The sequence below is a fragment of the Protopterus annectens genome, chromosome 1.part0 (assembly GCF_019279795.1).
Source record: "Protopterus annectens isolate FY-2018-M chromosome 1.part0, PAN1.0, whole genome shotgun sequence".
NCBI lineage: Eukaryota > Metazoa > Chordata > Ceratodontiformes > Protopteridae > Protopterus > Protopterus annectens.
The window spans coordinates 756,473,098-756,495,854 of NC_056725.1; the positions used below are offsets into that span (position 1 = coordinate 756,473,098).

Below are 22,757 nucleotides of genomic sequence, written 5' to 3' on the forward strand. Positions count from 1 at the left end.
TCTTTTAAATAATTTGGTTTTTTAAATTTCTTTTTTTTAAATTTATCCAGAAATTGCTTCGGTAAGCCACCTGACTACTCCGATAAAGACAGAGACAGACCGCATAGGTCCAAAGCTGCCGACGACGCTTCTCCTGAGCTAGTCACCAGTTCGCCGGTACTCATTGAGGCACTTTTGCAGCCCCTGATACCCACTGCTTCAGATTTTCAGGCCTCTACTGAGACCCATTCGGAGTCCGGTATGCCACGAGATGCTTCCTCGACTGTGGAACCTGCGGATATCTCTACCTTGGATGGGTCCGGAGCTTCTGTGCAGGCACCGGCTTCTGAGGATGTATTCAGGCCTACTGACTTGCATATTAAACCTATGCCATCTTCTTCTTCAAGGCCTAAAACTCAATCCATGCCTAGAAAACCAATGCCCAGACTGCAATGTCAGGCCCCTATGCCTAAAAAGCAAATGATAAGAATGGCTGAAGACCTTATTACTCTATTCAGGGGAAGCCACCCTTCCCCCTCTAAGAGACCTAGGACTGATTTTCCTTCTGAATCTTCTGATCAGGACTCGGAAATTTCTGTTTCCACTGATGACCAGGATTTACCCTTATCTACCTATGAGGATTCTGATGCAGAGGACTCCATTCCCTCTGCTTCCCCTCCAGAGGATTTCTCTTTTGGTGAAACCTTGCATACTCTTAGGGAACATTTGGGATTTCTTACTCCTGCCCCAACACGGGCCTTTAGCTATACCTCCTGTACTGGACATTGTTGATGATGTCTTCTCGGAATCTAGCCTGGCCCCTGACTCTTTACCTCCTGCTCCCAGAAAACCTGATAGGTATTACAGGGTTCCTGACTCTCAAGTTCCTTTTTAAAAATCCTACTGTGGATCCTGGGACCATTTCACAAGGACCCAAAGGCATTAAGGCTACTACTGCCAAAAATCTTACCCCTCTGATAGAGATTCTAGGGCACTGGATAGATGGGGTACGAAGGTATACACTTTTGCAACCTTGGCCATTAGGGCCTTAAACTGCCAGTTTCATATGTTAAATTATCAGCAGCATATTATTGGATTGCTTAAACAGAAAATAATGTTGATTCCTGATTGTGCAGAAAGTAAAGATTTACAGGATTTAATGCATTCTGCTGAACAAGTTGGAAAACATACTTTGCAGTGTGGTTTTGATTCATTAGAGGGATCTTGCAGGGCTGCTGTCACTGGGTCTGTACTTAGAAGGCATGCTTGAATTAAGAAGCAATCTTTGCCAGATCATGTTAAAGCTAAATTGCTGGATGCTCCCTTAAACCAAGACCGCCTGTTTGGCAACAAAGCAGGGGAAGTACTTAAAAAGATGGAGGAAAAAGCTAAATCTGTGCAAACTGTTAAAGATTTCCTGCAAGTACAGCCTCCCAGATTTAGTACGCATTGGCCCTCTAAGAATTGGTCCTTTCCTGTCTCTTCCAGGCCTTCTCAGTCCAAACCCAGAACCAGCAGATCACCCAGGCTGCAGTCCCAAGGGACTCGCAGGACTAAGCAGTGGGGGGCTCCCACTTCCAAAGCAGGAAGTAGTAAGACTCCCCCCTTTGGTAAACTGTCTCAATGACTTAACTTTAAACCTTCCAAGCCCTGCTCAACTGACTGTTCCTTTAGGGGCAAAATTGCCCTGCAGGTAAAAAATTGGGAACTCATTACCCAGGACAAATGGGTTTTAAATATTGTTTCCCAAAGATATGCAAATGGGGACAAGGTTTCTACTCAAGACTTTTTCTGGTACCCAGAAAAGACAATTCCCGGGGTCCTATCCTGGACCTAACTATCCTAAACACATTTTTGGTAATCCCAAAATTCAAGATACTAACTCTTCATCAGCTGCTTCCTATGCTAGGTAAAGAGGCCTGGTTGGTAAGAGTGCATTTAAAGAAAACCTACCTGCACATCCCAATAAGGGAATTTTGCAGAAGATACCCACGCTTCAAAGCAGGCTACATGCACTATCAGTTCTCTGCACTGCCCTTTGGCTTATCTACTGCGCCCAGGGTATTCACAAAGTGCCTAGCCTCAGTCATTGCTTTTTGCAGGCAAAGAAATATTCAAATATACCCATTCCTGGACGATTGTCTAATTCAGGCAGAAAGCCAGGACATACTATTGAATCATCTGGTATTCATAAAGAAACTGCTAACTTCTCGGGGGTATACCATAAACAAAAAGAAATCACATCTTCTACCCTGCCAGCAAATTGTATTCTTGGGAGCAAGCTTGAATACAACTTCCCAGATGGCCTACCTCACGCCAGAGAAACAAGTTCATTTGACAGCCTACTTCAAGCTACTGGCCACAAAGACCCAGCTATCTGCAAGGAAAATACTGCAAGCCCTGGGGTTTATGGCCTCCTGCATTCTACTAATTCCGTATGCAAGACTGCATATGAGGAAATTACAATGGTATCTAAAAAGCCTATGGTGTCAACATTCTCAGGCTCTAGAATCAATGATTTTTATCATACCTCGTCTACAGATAGAGTTCCTTTGGTGGGCAGAGGCCTGCCACCAAAACAAGGGACTGCCATTCACTCTACTCCCTGCCGCCCAAACCCTAACAACAGATGCATCAGACTGTGCATGGGGGGCTCACTTGGCATGGAAGTGCATTCAGGGCAAATGGAACCCAAGTCAAATGCACCTGCATATCAATCAAAAAGAAATGTTAGCTGTACAGAATGCTCTGACAGCCTTCAAAGACCACATTCTTCCAGGATAATTATTGGTAAAGACGGACAATACCACTGTTATGTGGTACATAAACAAGCAGGGAGGAACCCACTCATACCCTCTCTACAGACTAGCCATGGCTCTGTGGAACACAGCCTTGAGCTACCAAGTGCACCTACAGGCTCAATTCCTGCCAGGAAAGCTAAATACACTGGCAGAAGACCTAAGCAGAAATCTCATGGATCCACACGAGTGGAAACTGGAACCAAAAATATTAAACGTGTTGGGAAACAAATGGGGGAGCCCAGAGATAGACATGTTTGCCTCCCCCCAGAACTACCAGTTGGACAAGTTCTGCATAAGGACTCCAAACAAGCTTGGAAAGTGGATGCCCCATTCTTCACCTGGAAAAACCTATCAGTTTATGCCTTTCCCCCTCTGTCTCTCCTCTCCAAGGTGCTACTAAAGATCAAACAGGACAAACCAAGGACAATACTGATTGCACCAGACTGGCCACACCAACACTGGTACCCTCTCTTGCGCAGTGTATCACTGCTGGCACCATGGCACCTGCCTCAGACCCCTACCCTGCTGTCCCAGCAGGAGGGCCAGATTCTGCACCCACAAACCTTGAACCTGGTAGCCTGGCTAATTACCTGATCTCTCCATTACCATCCCTCAGTAAACAAGTGATGGGTGTCCTTCTGGAGGCAAGGAGGCCTAGTACTAGAAAATCTTATGCTGAAAAATGGAAAATATACTGTTCCTGGAGCCAGACTCGGGGGGGGGGGGGATGGGCACAACAGTGCCCAATTTACCTCAGATTCTTCAATACTTAACTGACATGCTTCACAAGGGCCTTTCCTTTTCCTCCATCAAAATTCATGCCTCAGCCATTTCAGCTCATTACAATACAGAACCACTCATCTTCTCTCATCCACTGTTGAAGCAGTTCCTCAGAGGGTCCAAAAACCTAAGACTGCCCAGGAGAGCCCCTACTCCACCCTGGGACCTCAACTTTGTATTGGAAAAACTCTCTCTACCTCCCTTTGAGTCAGCTGCAAATGCAGAGTTGAAATTCCTTTCTTGGAAAACAGCCTTCCTTCTAGCCATCGCTTCAGCAAGAAGAGTTTCTGAATTACAGGCCCTCATGGCAGTGGAGCCTTTCATCATCTTTCATGCAGACAGGGTGTCCCTCAGGACCAATCCCTCTTTCATGCCCAAGGTGGTATCCAGTGTGGCCCTTAATCAGCCCATTCATTTGCCAACCTTCTTTTCTAATCCACAGAACAAAGGGGAACGACTACTGCACTCATTGGACATTTTACTTGGACAGGACTAAACCTCTCAGGAAATCTGAACAGCTGCTGGTTGCATTTGCTGCAGGGACAGAGGGGAAGGCCATTTCAAAGCAAACCATTTCTAAGTGGATAGGCCACTGCATTCATTTCTTCTATAAGCACCATGGAAAACCTACCCTACAGGGGATTAGACCACATTTAACCACGGCTACATCTACCTCTACAGCCTTTCTCAGAGGTGTCCCTACCAGGGACATCCTAGAAGCTGCTACCTGGAGTTCTGTACATAACTTCACCAAGCATTACCACTTGCCAATTTTTTCTAAATCCAGAGCTGGTTTTGCCACTGCAGTCTTGCAGGGCCTTATAGCTGGTCATAATGCTATCTAATTACCTCCTCCCATCCTTAGCTTTGGGAATCTACCCAAATGTGATGACCGCAACAGTGAAACATGAAGAACATAGTGCAGTTGTGTACACTTACTATAAATGTAGATGTTCGAGTGTATTCACTATTGCAGTCCTGGTTACCCTCCCTCCAGCCCCCTGACGTCTATTGACTATACCTCTATTCTTATTTACTATGCTTAAAGCTTTTTGGTGTATTTGCTTTTTTATTGGAGATGTAATCTTGTATATAATTGCTTCCCATTATGGGGGCATCTGACATCTGGGGCAAGAAAAACTGATGTAATGGTGTTGGCTGCATGCTTTATATCCCTGACTACCTGACGTCATGGAAGATGCGACAGCAACTGACGCAGGATCCAAGACTTTGGTAATTAGGCCGACTAAGGGCTACTGCAAGCAGATAACCCAAATGTTATGACTGTAACAGTAAATATACTCTAACATCTACATTTATGGTCTATATTTAAATGCTATGTTTTTTTAACTGTATAATGCAAATAATACTTAATCTGGAGCTTTTCTCCCCGGGCCTCCACTGAAAACAGACCTGTGTCCAGTCGGACTCTCCCGATTAACAAATGTAAATAATTAAATTAAGTAAATAAATAAAACAGTGTTACTTGATGCTCAGACTTCTGCAAGAAGAGTTTGAGTTACAAGCTGTTGTAGTGAGTCATACTCTCATTTTTTTCACAAAAGATAGGATAGATGAGAACAAATGCTTCTTTTATGCCTAAAGTGGTTTTAGAGTTTACATTGACTCAGGCTGTTCATTTCCCTATTTTCTTTCCAGAACCCTAAAAATAAGGGAGAGAGAATTTTACACTTTCTGGATGTCCACAGGCAACTCGGATACTACACTGACAGGACAAAAACCTTCATGATTGCTTATCAAGTGTTTGTCCCATTTTTTTTTTAAACTTCACAGGAAATCACTGTCGAAGCAATTTCTAAATGGTAATCCCATATTAATGCGTTTTGTTATTCTCACCATAACATGACACTTCTGGCAAAGTGAGGGCCCACTCTACCAGGGCTACGGCTATGTCTGTGGCATTTTGGAAGAAAGTGGACTCTGGAAGTGTACTATAGGCAGCAGCTTGGTCATCTGTTCATAACTTTAACAAGCTCTGTAAACTGGATTCCTTTTCTAAGTCCAAGGCAGATGTTGCTAGGACTGTTCTCCAGGGGCTCCTGACTCTGATCCTTCTTTCTCCCCCTTACTTTGTAAGCATCACTGTTTGTAACATGTAATGTAGGCTACTGCAACAGTGGTATAATGATGATAATAGTAGAGTTGTGCCAGTAAACGTGCCATGATGTTAGATATTTAAATAGATCACTACCGCAGGTGGCACACCCTCTCTTCACCCCCACTTCAGCTTTTTGCTAGGGTGTGGATTTATGTGCTTTCCTTTTTTCTTAGCACATATCTTCCTGTCAGGGTTCTAGCCTCCCTCTTTTGAGGAAAGAAAGCTCTGAAGTTCTCCTGCCCTAGCAACTGATCTATCCTACAGGTCTCTGGCATTTGGAGGGTATCCTAAAGCTTTGAAAGCTGGCCAGCTGGTCTGATCCTGGCAGGATATATCACCTATAGCTTTAGGCTACTGCAGTAGTGATCTATTCAAACATGTACTCTTATGGTAAGTTTATTTACATGACTGTACTTTCTCCCTTCTTCACAGGATGGGCTCAGTTACACAGAACAGGAGTTGTTTCATATATCCCCAGTCTTCAATTTCTTCAAATCACTGCCTGGATGATAGGCACTTTTTTTTTCCGGGGATTCGCAGCACGTATTACAATAGGCAAAGAGACCTGCTACTAGAGATCATATTTCACTAAGTGGAAAAGATTTTCTAGCTTTTACCAAACTGAAAACGAAGATCCTTTTTAAGGCTCAGATACATGTGGTTCTGCAGTATTAGAATGAGTTATTTCCTCTGCCCTTGCTTACTCTTCTATCAAGATTCACCTTTTGGACATCTCTGCTTGTCTTCTAGTGGATCCCCTCCCCTTCTACCTTACCTCAGGCTAAACAGTATAAACCACCCCAAATTAAGCAGCAGAAGCAACTATGTACAAACATATACGCCAGTACTCACTCTGAATAAATATAAAGTCTTATTTATTGTGTACACTCAGTAAGCGTTTGAAAGGGGTGTTCTTTATCTCTGGTACTCCTTACCCCCTCCTTTCCTTTTAAGTTCTGGTATTCATCCCATATAGCTTAAGCTACAGTAACAGTGATCTAATGATGAACATAGAACTGTTCTGTGAGTAAACTTTTCATAACAGTAGATGATCGAAATAGATCACTGTTACAGTACAAATACACATCCTCCTTCTCCTTTCTTTTTGTTGGCATTCATGCTAGGGTGCTTTGTGTCATTCTTTTCTTTTTCTACTTCTGACACTTATCTACCTCAGACGCCTCTAGCCTCACCATGTTCTAAGGCAAGAAAGATCTGAGAGTTTGGTGTTCTAACCACTGACCTTATACCGGTCTCTTTTGAAGTCTTCAGTGGTTAGGACATGTAGAATGTACCTTTAAAGCTTTGAAAGCTGTGAAGTCATCAGGCCCTTGGCAGGATATGTCTTGTATAGTTTAAGCTACTTCAACAGTGATCTATTTGAACATCTACTGTTATGGTAAGTTTACTTACACAACTGCACTTTCAGACTCAGTGGAATTGTGCAGAATATCAAGCTGGGAGGAAGACTACCTTTTTTTTTAAAGTAAATATCCACCTTTTACTACAGTTTAACTCAACCCTTAGAATGATTTTCTCCCTGTAATATGGTTCCAGTATTGTGAAGGTACCAGAAACTTTCTTATACTTTTATAAAACTTTCATTTCATTTCTTTTGAATCAAACAAAGAGAAAGCTCACACAGTTTTTTTTTAAGCTTCTCACATACGTTGCACAGGATTTTTTTTCTCCACCTGCATACCATAGGCACAGTGAAGTCTGTAGTTTATCCTGTCTGTACTGCTGACAATCTTAGGCAGGCAGTTGGTGATGATAACAGCTCTCTGTCTGTTTTAGACATTAATGTTTTTTTGCCACCTTTTTTGAAGACAGGAGGAGAAACTGTATCAGTGCGCCTAACTGATAGGGTTGCTACTTGTCTCAATTTCTGCAGATTTGGGCAGTTCTGTCATGTGGGGATGGTAGGGAGCATGAAAAATGGTAAATGTGTTGATATTTTATAAGAAAAATATTTTCTGACTTTTGTCTAAATGTCACAGAAATCTTTGATACTACATTTAAGTAAACGACAAACATTGCACATCAGAGTCTGTATCTTGGTAATAAGATGAAAATAAATATTTTCATTTGATAATGGCATGGATGTTCATCGTGCATACATACAGCTGCAGTCATAACAGATGGGTTCTCCTGCAGTCAGGCGGGTCCTCGGTCGGCCGAATTCCAAAGTCTAGGTCCGGCGTCGGTTGTCGCTTCTTCCCTGACGTCAGTGCGACAGGGGTATAAAGGAACCAGCCAACGCCATTTTCTTCAGTCTTTCTTGCCGCGCGGTGCCCGAAGCAGAAGCAGTTCGCAAGTGCCTGTCGGCCAGCTCCTGAAATTACGAAAATTTTGAAACCGAAGTCTTCTTGAAAGCTAAGTACCCTGTTGGGGAAACTTTTCTTGCCTCAGACCGATGTCAGACAAAGTTAATTGTATTTCATGTGGGAAGCAAATACCGCATAAGGATTTCCATTCCCTCTGTATACCTTGTTTAGGCCCAGACCACGACATCTCGGTCTGTCGCTTTTGTGCTACATTCAACAAACGCACCATTAAGCGTCGGGCGGAGTTCGCCCAGTATTATTTTGGAAAAACATTTAACTATATTATGTCGTTGGATACTCCAACTCCAGTTTTGTCTAAAAAACGCAAAGATAAGGACCGACACACGAGGTCCGCAGCCTCTACCGACACCACGCCAAAGCCGACTACATGGTCCGGTTCTCAGCGAGGCATCTCGCAGCCCTGACTACCGGCGACACTTCATTGGCGGTGTCTCCTGTGCCAGTCGCAGGCTCCTCGGCCCACACCCCGACTACAGATACCAAAGCCACTCTTGGCGTTGAACCTCAAAATGTGGACAGGTCTACCTCCACTCAAGGTGTCTTCAGACCTTCCTCTTCTTTCTCCATCAAGGCGCTCACTAAGTCTAAAGCAGCCATGCACTCTAAGAGACAAGCTACACAGGGCCCATCTCCAGGCCCCATGCCTAAAAAACAGATGCTTAAAATGGCTGAGGATTTAATTACTCTTATCAGGGGTTCTCAACCCCACGGACAAAGGCCCAGAGTGGAGGAAGAATCCCCCTCCTCTGATCAGGGCTCCATTATTTCAGAGCACTCTGATCAGGAACATTCTTACTCCCCTTTTGAAGACTCTGATGCGGAGGAGTCCATTCCTTCTGTATCCCCCCCAGAGGATTACTCATCTGGGGAAACTTTGCATACCTTAAGGGAACACTTCCACTGGGAAGGCCAGGATTATTCAGATTCCAAGAAAAGGCTTAGGGAATTTCTCTTACTACCTCAGCACAGGCCTCTGGCTATACCTCCTGCCTTGGACATCCTAGATGATGTTTACTCGGAGGCCTGCCTTAACCCGGACTCTCTGCCTCCAGCCCCAGTTAAGCCTGACAGGTACTACAGGGTTCCTGACTCGCACCAATTTCTATACAAAAGCCATGCTGCTGACCCAGAAACCATCTCACAGGGCCCCAAAGGAATTAAGGCCTCCAGTGCTAAAAATCCATTACCTTCCGAGAGAGATTCCAGATCATTAGAAAGGTGGGGAAAAAGGGTATATACCTCGACTACCTTAACCATGAGGGCCTTAAACTGTCAGTTCCATATGCTAAAATACCAACAGTTTTTGTTATCACAATTGAAAAGTAAAATGTCACAACCTGAACAACCAGACTTGGAGTTGCAGGATTTGATGCATAGTGCAGAACAAGTGGGTAAGCATACCTTACAATGTGGTTTTAATGCTCTAGAGGCCTCATGTAGAGCTGCTGTTACAGGATCAGTCATACGTAGACATGCCTGGCTCAAGGAACAAACCTTTCCTGATCATGTCAAAGCTAAATTACTAGATGACCCTCTTCAAAAGGAAGTATTATTTGGTGCTAATGCTGAGGTGGTATTAAGGAAAATGGAGAAAAAGGCTAAATCAATGCAAACTGTGAAAGATTTTCTACAGGTACAACCCCCACATTTCAGTAGAAATTGGCCTTCCAAAAATTGGTCCTTTCCAGCCACGGACAGACCCCAAAGAGGCAGATACAGGCGCCCGAGGGGCAGAGGACAATCCCAAGGATCGTTTAGAGGCAGACAATGGCAAGCTCCTACACAAAGAGGTGGTGAGGATAACTCGCAATCATTCAGAAAGCAAGCCCAATGACTTTCCCTTTTGCATGCCAAGCAAGACTCAAATGGCAGCCCCCTTAGGAGGAAAGCTGGCATTATTTTAAAAAAATTGGCATATTGTCACAAACGATAAATGGATCCTGGACATTATAAACAGAGGCTACAGATTCCATTTTCACACCCTTCCAAAAATGAGAGGCATGCCAAACCTGCCACACAATCAAAGGGCAGAGGCACAAAGGCAAATTACAGATCTCATAGACATGAAAGCTATTCAAGAGGTACCTACGCACGAACAAGGTCAAGGTTTTTATTCCAGGCTATTCCTGGTACCAAGGAAGGGAAAAGATTGGAGACCTATTTTGGACCTATCCATCCTAAACACATTTCTACTAGTACCAAAATTCAAGATGCTCACTCTACAGCAACTTCTTCCCATGCTGGGCAAGGAGTCTTGGCTGGTAACATTGGACCTCAAGGAGGCATACCTGCATGTCCCAATCAGACAAAATTGCAGAAGATACCTCAGATTTCTTGCAGGTTCAACCCATTATCAATTCTCTGCATTGCCCTTTGGCTTATCTACTGCCCAGAGTATTCACGAAATGCCTGGCATCAGTAATTGCCTACTGCAGACTTCAAGGGATACAAATATACCCCTATTTGGACGACTGCCTGATCCAAGCGGACAGCAAGCACATTCTTCTGAAACATCTGGCTTATGTAATAATGTTGTTGAACTCTCTGGGATACACAGTCAACACAAAGAAATCAAGGCTAATACCCTCTCAGAAGATAATTTTCCTGGGTGCCAACTTGGACACAAACACCCAGATGGCCTACCTCATGCCAGAGAAGCAGGGGCAACTAACTCAATACTTCAGAGCACTAGCAAATTGCACCAGGCTGACTGCAAGGAAAATCCTGCAGGCTCTGGGATTCATGGCATCTTGCATCTTACTAATCCCATGTGCAAAGCTGCATATGAGGAAATTTCAATGGTACCTGAAAAACATATGGTCTCAACACAGCCACAGTTTGGAAACAATAATACCATTAATTCCATGTCTACAAAAGGAATTTCTGTGGTGGGCTCAAGCATGCCAAACAAACACAGGTCTTCCATTCAGCAAGCCTCAAGCAAATCAAGTCATCACAACAGACGCTTCGGACTACGCCTGGGGGGCACACATGACAGATCAGTGCATTCAGGGCAAATGGTCCCAAAAAGAAAAGCACCTTCACATCAATCAAAAGGAAATGCTAGCAGTAATAAATGCTATTATAGCTTTCAAGGACCTTCTGCAACCAGGTCAACTATTGATAAGAACGGACAACACCACAGTTATGTGGTACATAAACAAACAGGGAGGAACACATTCATACCCCCTATGCAGACTGGCCATGTCACTTTGGAACATGGCCATGGACTTACAAATCGAACTACAAGCACAGTACTTGCCAGGCAAGGAAAACACGCTGGCAGACAACCTAAGCAGAAATATGACAGATCCACATGAATGGAAGTTGCATCCAAAAGTTTTACAGAAATAATCCAAGCATGGGGAAGGCCAGACATAGATCTCTTTGCCTCCCACAAAATCACCAATTGACAAAATTCTGCTCAAGGATTTTCCATCCAAAGGCCTGGAGAGTGGGCGCTCTCTTTCAGTTGGACATCAATGACAGTTTATGCCTTCCCACCTCTTCCTCTGCTGCCCAAAGTTCTATTGAAAACCAGAGCAGACAGACCAAAGATGATTCTCATTGCTCCGGACTGGCCAAGACAACACTGGTACCCACTCCTGAGGAGCCTGACGCATTCCCCACCATGGACCCTGCCTCTAATGCCTCTTCTTCTGACTCAGCACAGCTTCAAAACTCTTCACAGCCAGCTAAAACACTCAATCTAGCCGCATGGAAGATTCCTTAGCATCACAACAGACCCTACTCTCCAAGGAGGTGCAGGATGTCATTTTGGAGGCCAGAAGGCCGTCGGCTAGAAAAGCTAGAAAAGAATGAGAAAAAGGGCCAGGATCCTGGAAAACTGAATTTACCTCAAATACTACAGTATCTAGCTGAGCTGCTAAGCAGTGGACTTTCATTCTCCTCCATCAAAATCCATGCCTCAGCCATTTCTGCAGAATACAACACTGATCCACCCTTATTCTCTCACCCTCTCTTAAGACAGTTCCTCAGAGGGGCTAAGAATCTAAGACCACCAAGGAAACAACCAATACCTGCTTGGGATCTCAATTTCATTCTGGAAAAACTGACCTTGCCTCCCTTTGAGCCAGCTGCCTCATCAGATTTGCAATATTTGTCCTGGAAAACAGCTTTCCTTCTGGCTATTACCTCAGCTTGTAGAGTTTCAAAACTACAAGCTCTCATGGCCGTGCAGCCTTTTATCATCTTCCATCAGGACAGAGTTTCCTTACGAACCAACCCGTCCTTTATGCCTAAAGTGGTATCCAAGGTAGCTTTAAATCAGGCCATACATTTACCTACTTTTTATCCTAATCCTCAAAACAAAGGGGAGAGATTACTACATTCCTTGGATATTCACAGACAACTCCGTTATTATCTGGACAGAACAAAGCCTTTCAGAAAATCAGAACGGCTCTTTGTCTGTTTCGAAATTGGCTTTCCTTGAGCTCCTACAGCATAGGACACAATCTCAAAATGGGATAGCCCACTGCATACGCTTTTGCTATTCTTTTCATGGCAAAATTGTACCTACAGGCATCAGATCTCACTCCACAAGGGCCACAGCTACCTCTGCAGCTTTCCTCAGAGGAGTTCCTACCAAAGATATTTTGAAAGCAGCCACTTGGAGTTCTGTGCATACCTTCTCCAAGCACTACCACCTACCATTATACTCCAAAACTAGAGCAGGCTTTGCCACTGCAGTCTTGCAGGGCATCCTGGCTCCTCCTAGTTCCACCTAGTGCCTACCACCCCTTTCTTAGCTTTGGGATTCTACCCATCTGTTATGACTGCAGCTGTATGCACGATGAACATAGTACAGTTTTGTACCTAACATAAATGTAGATGTTCGAGTGCTAATACAGCTGCAGTCCAGGTTTCCCTCCCTCCTTCCCCTCTTGGGACAGGCCTATAGGAATACAACCTGATTGGGGTATTCATTTATGGTGTATTTGCTTGCAACTACTGTATTTTGATTATATTGCACAGCTTTATTACACAAATTTATGTATTGCCTTCCTTCTGGGGGCACCTGACATCTGGGGCAAGAAAAACTGAAGAAAATGGCGTTGGCTGGTTCCTTTATACCCTGCACTGACGTCAGGGAAGAAGCGACGACAACCGACACCGGACCTAGACTTTGGAATTCGGCCGACCGAGGACCCGCCTGACGGCAGGAGAACCCATCTGTTATGACTGCAGCTGTATTAGCACTCAAACATCAACATTTATGGTAGGTACAAAACTGTACTTTTAGCCTGCATAATCTCAAGTTTCAGTAAGAGTGTCCCACTTTGGGTATCTAAAAAGATGGCAACCCTAATATCTGACTACATATTTTGTATAGTGATCTGCTTTATAACTGGCATTTTCAGTAACTGCAACAGCTTTATAGAAAGTGTTAAACTTGCACCCTAAACTACTGATGTCATGCTCTATTATTATGGTTTTGATGAAGTGGTTAGTATGCTGCAGTATAAATCAAGGGGGTAGCAATCCAACAGAAGTATAATGTATGAAAGTATTTGTGTGGTAGTTGTATTTTTTTATTTATACTTTGCTTGTAAAATAAAATACCTTTGAGCAAATATAGCAAGGACATTAGCACATTAAGGGTGAATACTCTTCACCCTTACAGACTTATCCTTAAAGAACCAAATGACCAGGTTATTGCAATTTAAATGTTTGTATGTATGTATGTATATAGTTACATCTTTTGTACATTACCTTTTACTGCTTGTGTTATGCTCGCTATGAGTATTGTATTTTTATTAACAACAGCTGTTTATTAACAACAGCTGTCTTAAGCTCTGACTGTTTAAACATTCCATATTGTATGTATGTTGGAGCTTTTCTCCCCGGGCCTCTACTGAAAATGGACATGTATCCAGTTAGACTAGCCCGGTCAACAAATGTAAAATAAATAAATAAATTTCTCCAACATTCACATTAACAACAAAAAAAAACTTGCTAATACTGAAGACAGCAAAGTGTTAACAGCTCTTGGACTGCAGTGCTAGCTTTGACACCTCCGGAAGAATGTGGGGGGTGGGTCTGTTAGTGTTCATAACTGAGGACTTGCTGCACTGTTCCTTAAAAAAGCTTAGAATTTAGCTACTTTCTTTGACTACAGCTGTAAAGTTGTTCGGAATGGCTTGTAACAGGCTCTGAGATAAATATATATGATGGTCATTCAGGAATAAAATGCCAACACTCCTGCTACAGAAGATGTGTACAATCCCTCTGACTTGCACTGTTGCCTTTCTGCCTTAATGGCTTAAGAAAACATTATCATTTCCTTGTGTCTAGCATGACTGTTATAAGGGGGACATGAAAATGATACTGGGGAGAAAACAAGAACGCACTAAAACAAGATCCCGTTAATATATCGGGCTCCATGTCTGCCATTTTGTGGAAAAACTTAAAATTTTATAAGAAGCACACTGCCTATCTTGACCTTGCCAAGGCTTTTGACACCGTCCCCCACTCTGGTATAATAGATAAACTCACTAGACTAGGCATAAATCTCAATGTCACAAGAAGTGTGGCCAACTGGCTCACTGACCGAACCCACACAGTGAAAGTAGCAGACTCCAAATCAGACTTCAGACCAGTGACAAGCGGAGTACCACAGGGTTCGATCCTGGGTCCTCTCCTGTTTGGTTGCTACTTCTCTGAAGTCCAAGAAAATGCAGCTGGTCTCTGGCTAACGAAATTCGCAGACTACTGCTTAACGAAATTCGCAGACTACTGCAAACTAGGAGCCATAATCGATTCACCTAAGGATGTGGACATTCTACAAAGAGGCCTCACTGAGACTGATGCTTAGTGTCAAAGTCATGGCCTAAAGCTCAATGCCAAGAAGTGCATTGTCATCCCCTTTGGGAAAAATACCGTACCCATGAACTACCACAGAGGCGGTAGCCTACTAAACACTGAAAGTGTGATAAGAGACCTTGGGACACAGGTGGATAGTAGTCTCTCCTTTGATAATCACGTTGCCACAATAGTCATGAAATCCTTGGCACACCTCATCACAAAGGGGTACTCCTCCAGAAAATGAGATGTCATCGTTCCTCTCTACTCATTCCTTATTAGACCATCATAGAGTACAACTCCCCGTTTGGCATGTACCCTGCAAGACATCTGCAACAGCTGGAAAGGTCACAGAAATACCTCAATAAGAGGATTACTGGCCTCAAACAGATGCCATACGCCAACCATCTCAAAAAAACTCCAGCTCTACTCCATCGCACATCACCTAATCCGAGGCGACCTCTGCCTAACGTACAAAGCCATGTCTAACCCAGACCTGATGGACATGCTGCACTTAAAGAAATCCAAATCTCTCTGAGCCACATGCTCCAGGGACCTAACCCTTGTCACTACAATAAACAGAACATGCTGGAGGGATAGATTCCTGTCCCAGAGACTTCCCCTGCTCTGGAGTAGGCTGTCTATTCATGTCAAGCAAAGCTCCTTATTAGCCCTCTTTAAGAGAAATCTTGACAATTGGATGGGTAATAAGAAATTCACCCCTGGAATCACTGCTGTAGCTCTGCTCTACAGGGGCACAGGAAAATAATTTTCTTGCATGGCAAAAGGCAGGGAACTTGTTGGGCTAGGTTTGTATAGGCCATAGGACCAATAGCCTAGTACTTGCCTATGAACTTAAGCACCTAGGGTTATTTTAATGCATTCAAATACTATAGTTCAGAAAATAACTTTACGGTAAAAAAAAGTTTTTTGAGTTCCAAGACAGTTTTCCTTTAACTTTCCCAGTGATGTTTTCCTTTCATTTGCTCCAACATCAGTATTAATTTGTCTTTCATTTCCAGTTTTCATAATTCATAGAACGGACATTATTTAGCTGCCAGTGGGATGCTTAAGAACGTCTTGAGGGGTGTATTTCATCTTAGACCTGCACACATTCCTCAGTCCCACGTAAGTTGTAAACTTTTTGTTGAAAGAACTCACCATATCGTCTCACCATCGTTTGCCCCCAAAACAAACACACATATATATATACATACATACATACACAATTCTTGGACTGCCATTTTGGGCAGCACTGAAGTTAATTTTTATTTTTCCATTTTGTTGACCAGGCTAGCCTTGGGGTCAGTGCTCATTTTTAGAGGGGACTCTGCAAGAAAAGCTCAAAGTTCCTTTCACTGAATACTTATTTCTAAATTTCTGAGTTTTTTGCACTCTGTGTTATGACGTTTCTCCTTTTCACAAAGATGTGTTTCCTTTAAGGCTATTTCATCATCCTTTATCCATAAAATAACGTTTCCATAATCTGAGCAAGCATCTTTGGCATCAGGTTTCTTTCCAGCAAAATCTATCCTGACTGAGCATCCTTTGTACACTGTGGATCTTCTTACATATTTCCACTGCTCTCAATACAAGTTTCTTCTAGAAAGGCCAGCAGCAGTTGATTTAATTTGCCTGAGGTAAAAAGAGCAGGAAAACATGTAAATTCTGCATGTAGCTGACCTATCTTCTTCTTTTTTTTTATTACAACAAGACATGAAGATTCTTGGCAGCTCCTAATGTTTATTTTACTAACAGGGGAGGATTAAAATGATTGTTTTAGGAATGTGTTTGCTGGTTTGACTTGTACACCAATTCCAGCAATTACAAGTTGGATGCCATGTCAGAGTTCATGATGTCCTTTATCAGGTCTGTCCTGAACAGTATTGTTCTAAATTGTGCTCATTCAATGGGTGTGTTCTGGGAACATTTCTTTAGAGTCTGTGACCGAATCATGCTACCAGATGATATACTCACCAGAACTGTAGAAAGCAAGCCAGAATGAGGACAAGTCTTTGTGATTTACATCCTGGTGATACCCGTAGTGCTTTAACGTAATTCTTTATGATAAATAAATTTTTCTAACACTTTTTTATTTATGTGTAATAGGGCAGAATTTCATTTTATATGACAAACTATGGAGAGGAAGGAACGCACTTGGGTAGTGCAGCAGCACTTGAACCATCAGATCTAGTGTTCGGACAGTACAGAGAAGCAGGTAATAATATTAGTGCACAGATTTTTATGTACGTTTGTGTGAAAAATCTCGCACATACACACACACACACACACACACACACACACACTTCCACTTGTTAAATGCAGTGTAATTACTGTAGTTTTTCACTACAAATGTGCTTCACTTATCTTAACAAGTAATAACAATGTATGTGATTGTGTATTATACCATGACCCCCCATTAATATTCCAAAACGTGCACGCTGATTGGCCAGCTTGCACGTTGTAAATCGACTTATACTAATGGAAAAAGGTCCGGTCGCCCGGACTTTTTCCATTAGTACAAGTCTCTTTTTTAACATAGTGAGACAGTGTTTTAAGAGTTTAACATAACGACACAGGTTTAAAAAAAGCAACGGAGATCTCCGTTGCTTTTTTTAAAGCTGTCTCGCTATGTTAAACTCCTTTAACATAGCGACATAGTGTGTAAAAAGCAACGGAGATCTTGCTTTCTCCGTTGCTTTTTTTTTAAACCTGTCTTGCTATGTTAAGTGGGTTTAACATAGCGAGACAGCTTTAAAATAAGCAACAGACATCTCCGTTGCTTATTTTAAACTGTCTCAATGTTAAACCCATTTAACATAAACAGTAAAAGCAACGGAGATCTTGCTTTCTCTGTTGCTTTTGGCCACAACTCTGATGTACTGCGAGGCATGCAGTACATCAGAACTGCCGGATACCAGACAGCTGTGGAAGGGCAGCAAAGAGGCATTATACAATGCCATTATTTAAGAAAAGTAATTATTTCTTTTCTTAAATAATGTCATAGTATAATAGCAATAACCCACTTCTGGGTGTGGGTAATGCGGGTTTTACCCACGGTTGTCTTTGTTTGGTCGGGGCTTTGCCCTCGGAGACCACACTCATACAAATCCGCATTACCCACACCCAGGCGTGGGTTATTGCTATACGAGTAGCTTTTAATAATTTAAATTTAACTGATGTTTTTGGGTGAAGAACCTAATTTTCTAATGTATTTTGTACTGCTTTTAATATTTGTTATGAGGATCATTGATGCAGAAATTCATTCATTGGCCTCACCCCAGCCCGTAGGGTGTTCACCAAATGTATGGCAGTAGTAGCAGCCCAATTGAGACTGAAGGAATTCCAGGGGTTTCCAAAGCTAGACAACTGGCTCATTGCTGCCCCGACCAGGCATCTGTTAATAAGGGCAAGAAATGATTTGCTGTCATCTAGGGATAACCATAAATTACAATAAGTCTCGCTCACAGCCAACTCAAAATTTAGATTTTATAGGATCAATTTTCAGCACAAAGTTAGTGATAGCTTCTCTTCCTCTCTCGAGTGCAGACAATCAGATTTGCAGTTTTATTTATTTTTATTTATTTGCAGTTGGTTTACCAGGATAGTCCAGGATAGTCCATTGGGCCAATATGAATCAGTTTTCAGTGGAGTCCTGGGGAGAAAAGCTCCAAAACAATCTAGGTTACAATAGGTTAGGATGATAATTATACAAATGTTCTAGATTCAAGGAAAAATTACAACTAGTACAGCAAACTTCACAAATAATACAGACTAGTGATGAAACTTACAGAAGATACAGACTAACAAAAGGAACATTGTAAAGTAAATACAGAGAAGCCATTACATATTAGGAAGCATACACTTAAGAGGTGCAGCCTAGTGCATTCTTTGCAAATAGCATAGGAATAAGAAGAATGTATGAGTTAGGAGAAATGATAAAGGAAAATTTTTGGTGTAAACAGGGGAAAGAAAGGAAGATGGAAATTGCCAGCGTTAGTTATGTTTGGTGGGAGCAACAGCATGCCCACTGGGATACTAGATGTGAATGAAGAGATTACAGGTCATAAAAATAATTTGTAGTACCAAGATCTCCATTCACTTGGTCCTTCAGGCTCTAGGATCAATGTCAGCCTCAAAAACCTTGATGTTCTCCGTGTTTCACTGTTGCAGTCATTACATTTGGGTAATCTGCTGGCAGGTTGCCCTCAGTCGGCCTGAATTCCAAAGTCTTGGGTCCTATGTCGGTTGCTGTCTTCTCTTCCATGATGTCAGGTCATCAGAGGTATAAAACATGTAGCTGACGCCATTTTCTTTAGTCTTTCTTGCCACGTGGTGCCCAAAGCAGAAGTATTTCGCAAGTGTCAGTCGGCCGACTACTGAAATATTCAGGTTTGAGTTTCAGAACCGAAGTTTTCACTAAAGCTAAGTACCCCGTTGGGGAAACTTTTTTCTTGCTTTTTACTGATGTCGGAAAAAGTTAATAATTGTATTACTTGTGGGAAGCAAATACCTCATAAGGATTTCCATTTGTACTGTATTCCTTGCCTAGGCCCTGATCACAATGTGCCTGGCTGTCGGTTTTGTGCTAGATTTAACCAATGCACTGTTAAACGTTGGTATATTTTTGCATCAAAGTATTTTGGAAACAAATTTAACTACCCAGAAATGTCGTCGGATAGCAATCCAACTACCGGAGTACACAAAAAATGCAAAGAAAAGGACAGAGAAAGGCAGTTGAGATCCAAAACTGATGATGAAGCTTCTCCTAAGCCGGTTCTCCGGTACTCCAGTGAGGCGCTTTCGCAGCCCATGATGCCCGCTACCTTCGAATCGCAGGCCTCTACCGACACCCATGTGGGGTCCGGCATGCCACAAAATACTCAAGGTATTGGACCGACGGATGTATCTCCCTCGGATGGGTCCGGAGCTGCTGAGCAGGCACCGGCTTCTGAGGGTGTATTCAGACCTCAACATTTGTATATCAAACTGACAACAGCTGCAAAACCAAAGACAAAAACAACTTCTAAAACTAAAAAAACTGACGCATGAGCCACTTGCACAGGCCTCTATGCCTAAAACAACAGATGATCGTAATGGCTGAAGACCTTATTACCTTGATCAGGGGTACCCATCCCCCTCCAGATAAGAGGCCTAGGCAAGACACTGATTATGAATCTTCAGATCAGATTTGTATGTCTTCTGATTCCTCTTCTGATCAGGAATTATCTATACCTCCCTATGAGGATTCTGATGCTGAGGAGTCTATTCAATCTGCATCTCCTCCTGAGGATTATTCATTTGGAGAAACCTTGCATACTTTGAGGGAGCATTTTCACTGGGAGAGTCAAGACTTCTTGGAATCAAAAAAGAGGCTCAGGGATTTCCTTCTCCCTCAGCACAAGCCTTTAGCCATTCCCCCTGTTTTAGACATTGTGGATGATGTGTTTTCGGAGTCGAGCTTGACCCCTGACTCCTTGCCTCTGGCTCCCAGTAAGCCTGACAGATATTACAGGGTCCCTGACTCGCATACATTTTTATTTAGAAACCCTGCTGCTGATCCTGAAACTATATCACAGGGTCCAAAGGGAGTTAAGGCCTCAACAGCTAAAAATCCTACCCCCTCTGACAGAGATTCAAGGGCACTAGACAGATGGGGAAAAAAGGTTTATACATCTGCAACCTTGGCAATCAGGGCCTTAAACTGTCAGTTTATTTATTTATTTTACATTTGTAGACCAGGATAGTCCAACTGGATGCATGTCCATTTTCAACAGAGGCCCGGGGAGAAAAGCTCCAAGGGTAAGCAGATACAGCATTACATAATATCAGCATTACATAATACAAACAGACTATTTACAGAGATTACATAAGTAAGCAAGTTAAACAAGTTCCACAGGTTAGAGTTAATCCCGAGTGTAAGTCGGGATTCAATTAAATTACACAGAAAGCTGGTTAACAGGTTTTTACACATTCTAGAGAGAGTTAGCCAGGCTTGATATAGTAACATAGCCAGTTAAGTGACAAATGTTGTTTGAGTCTAGTTGTAAATTGACCTAAGGTGGAAAGTAAGGTAATATCAGCTGGAAGAGTTCCAGGATCTACTTGCAGAGTTTGCAAAGAGAGTCACCGGCTGTGTTACTAATTTTGCTAGTCTGAATTAGTAGTTTGTTAGAGGATCGAAGAGGTCTAGGATTGTTATAGGGGGTGATAATATTTTTAAGTGCAGGAGTATTGTTTGGATTATAGAGGATTTTATAGGCCATAACCAGTTGGTTATACTGGATTAGGCTGGGTAGTTCAAGAAACCCAAGCTGATTTAGATTGATGCAATGATGTGTCCTAAATGGCAGCCCAGTGGCAAAACTGGCAATGTGGTTGTAGCAAATTGAGAGTTTAAGGACAGCCTTGTTTAAATTCGAGAGTAGAGGGAATGCATACAGAAGGGTCAAAGCAATGGGGGGTAATTTCATATGCTTAAGTACAAACAACATGTTATGGGATCGCTGAAACAGAAAATTATGTTGATTTCAGAATGTGCAGAAAATAAAGAATTGCAGGAATTATTGCATGTAGCTGAACAAGTTGGAAAGCATACTTTGCAATGTGGTTTTGATTCCTTAACTGCCTCCTGCAGGGCCGCAGTTACTGGATCTGTGACTAGGAGGCATGCCTGGTTAAAGGAACAAAATTTACCTGATCACGTTAAAGCTAAATCACTAGATGCACCTTTACAGCATGATTCTCTGTATTAAGGCAGAAGAGGTTTTAAAGAAAATGGAAGACAAAGCTAAGTCTATGCAAACTGTTAAAGACTTCTTACAAGTGCAGCCACCAAGATTCAGTAGACACTGGCCTACAAAAATTTGGTCCTTTCCTGTGTCAAGACAGAGCTCAAAGGGGCAAATCCAGATGCCCAAAGGGTTCCAGATACCAGGTGCAAGATTCATACAGGTCAAAGCAATGGAGCGCTTCCACCTCCAAATCTGGAGGAGATGAAGCGCAAACCTACAGAAAGCAATCCCAATGACTTTCCTCTGCCTACACCAAGCACTTATCTTTTGGCAGCACCCATAGGGGAAAATTAGCACTTTTTGCTGAAAAAAATTGGCAGTTAATAACCCAGGACAAGTGGGTACTAAACATTGTACCACAGGGATACAGATTCCATTTTCATACTCTGCCAATGGCAAATGGTTGGCCAGATCTGCCAAAAAATCAATGGGCAGAGGCACAGAAACAGGTAACGTTCCTCATGGATATGGGGGCCATTCAGACAGTACCAGAACAGGAAAAAGGATAAGGTTTTTACTTGACTGCTCTTGGTACCCAGAAAGGACAAGGCCTGGGGGCCAATACTGGATTTATTGATTTTGAACACATACCTGGACATTCCAAAATTCAAAATGCTGACTTTGCAGCAGCTTCTGCCCATGCTAGGCAAGAATGCTTGGCTGGTGACTTTAGACCTAAAAGAGGCATACCTGCATGTCCCAATAAGACAATTGTGCAGAAGATACCTCAGATTCAAGGCTGGTTTACTGCATTACCAATTCTCTGCACTGCCCTTTGTAAAGATCCTGGGCGTACTAGATAAGCCAAAGTGCCTGGCACCAGTAATTGCATTTTGCAGACAAAGAAGTTTACAAATATATCCTTACTTGGACGACTGTCTCATTCAAGCAGAGAACAAGGACGCTCTTCTTCGACACCTGGCGTTGGTGAAAAGGCTTCTAACATGCCTAGGGTACACAATAAAGGAAAATAAATCCCAACTGGTACCCTCTCAAAAGATAACATTCCTGGATGCAAGCTTGGATACAACTGCCCAGATGGCTTACCTCACACCAGACAAGCAAAGGCAACTGACTGCTTACTTCAAACTGATGGCAACAAAAATCCAGTCTT

The 22,757-nt window shown here is 42.7% G+C and overlaps 1 protein-coding gene across 1 annotated transcript in view; it reads left to right on the forward strand.

The window, feature by feature from the left end:
* BCKDHA (branched chain keto acid dehydrogenase E1 subunit alpha) overlaps positions 1–22,757 on the forward strand; it is a 521,678-nt gene that overhangs the window by 332,646 nt on the left and 166,275 nt on the right. Inside the window, exon 4 of the mRNA XM_044062764.1 lies at positions 16,959–17,067. Coding sequence (XP_043918699.1) covers positions 16,959–17,067 — 109 coding nt within the window. The remainder of the gene's footprint in view (positions 1–16,958; positions 17,068–22,757) is intronic.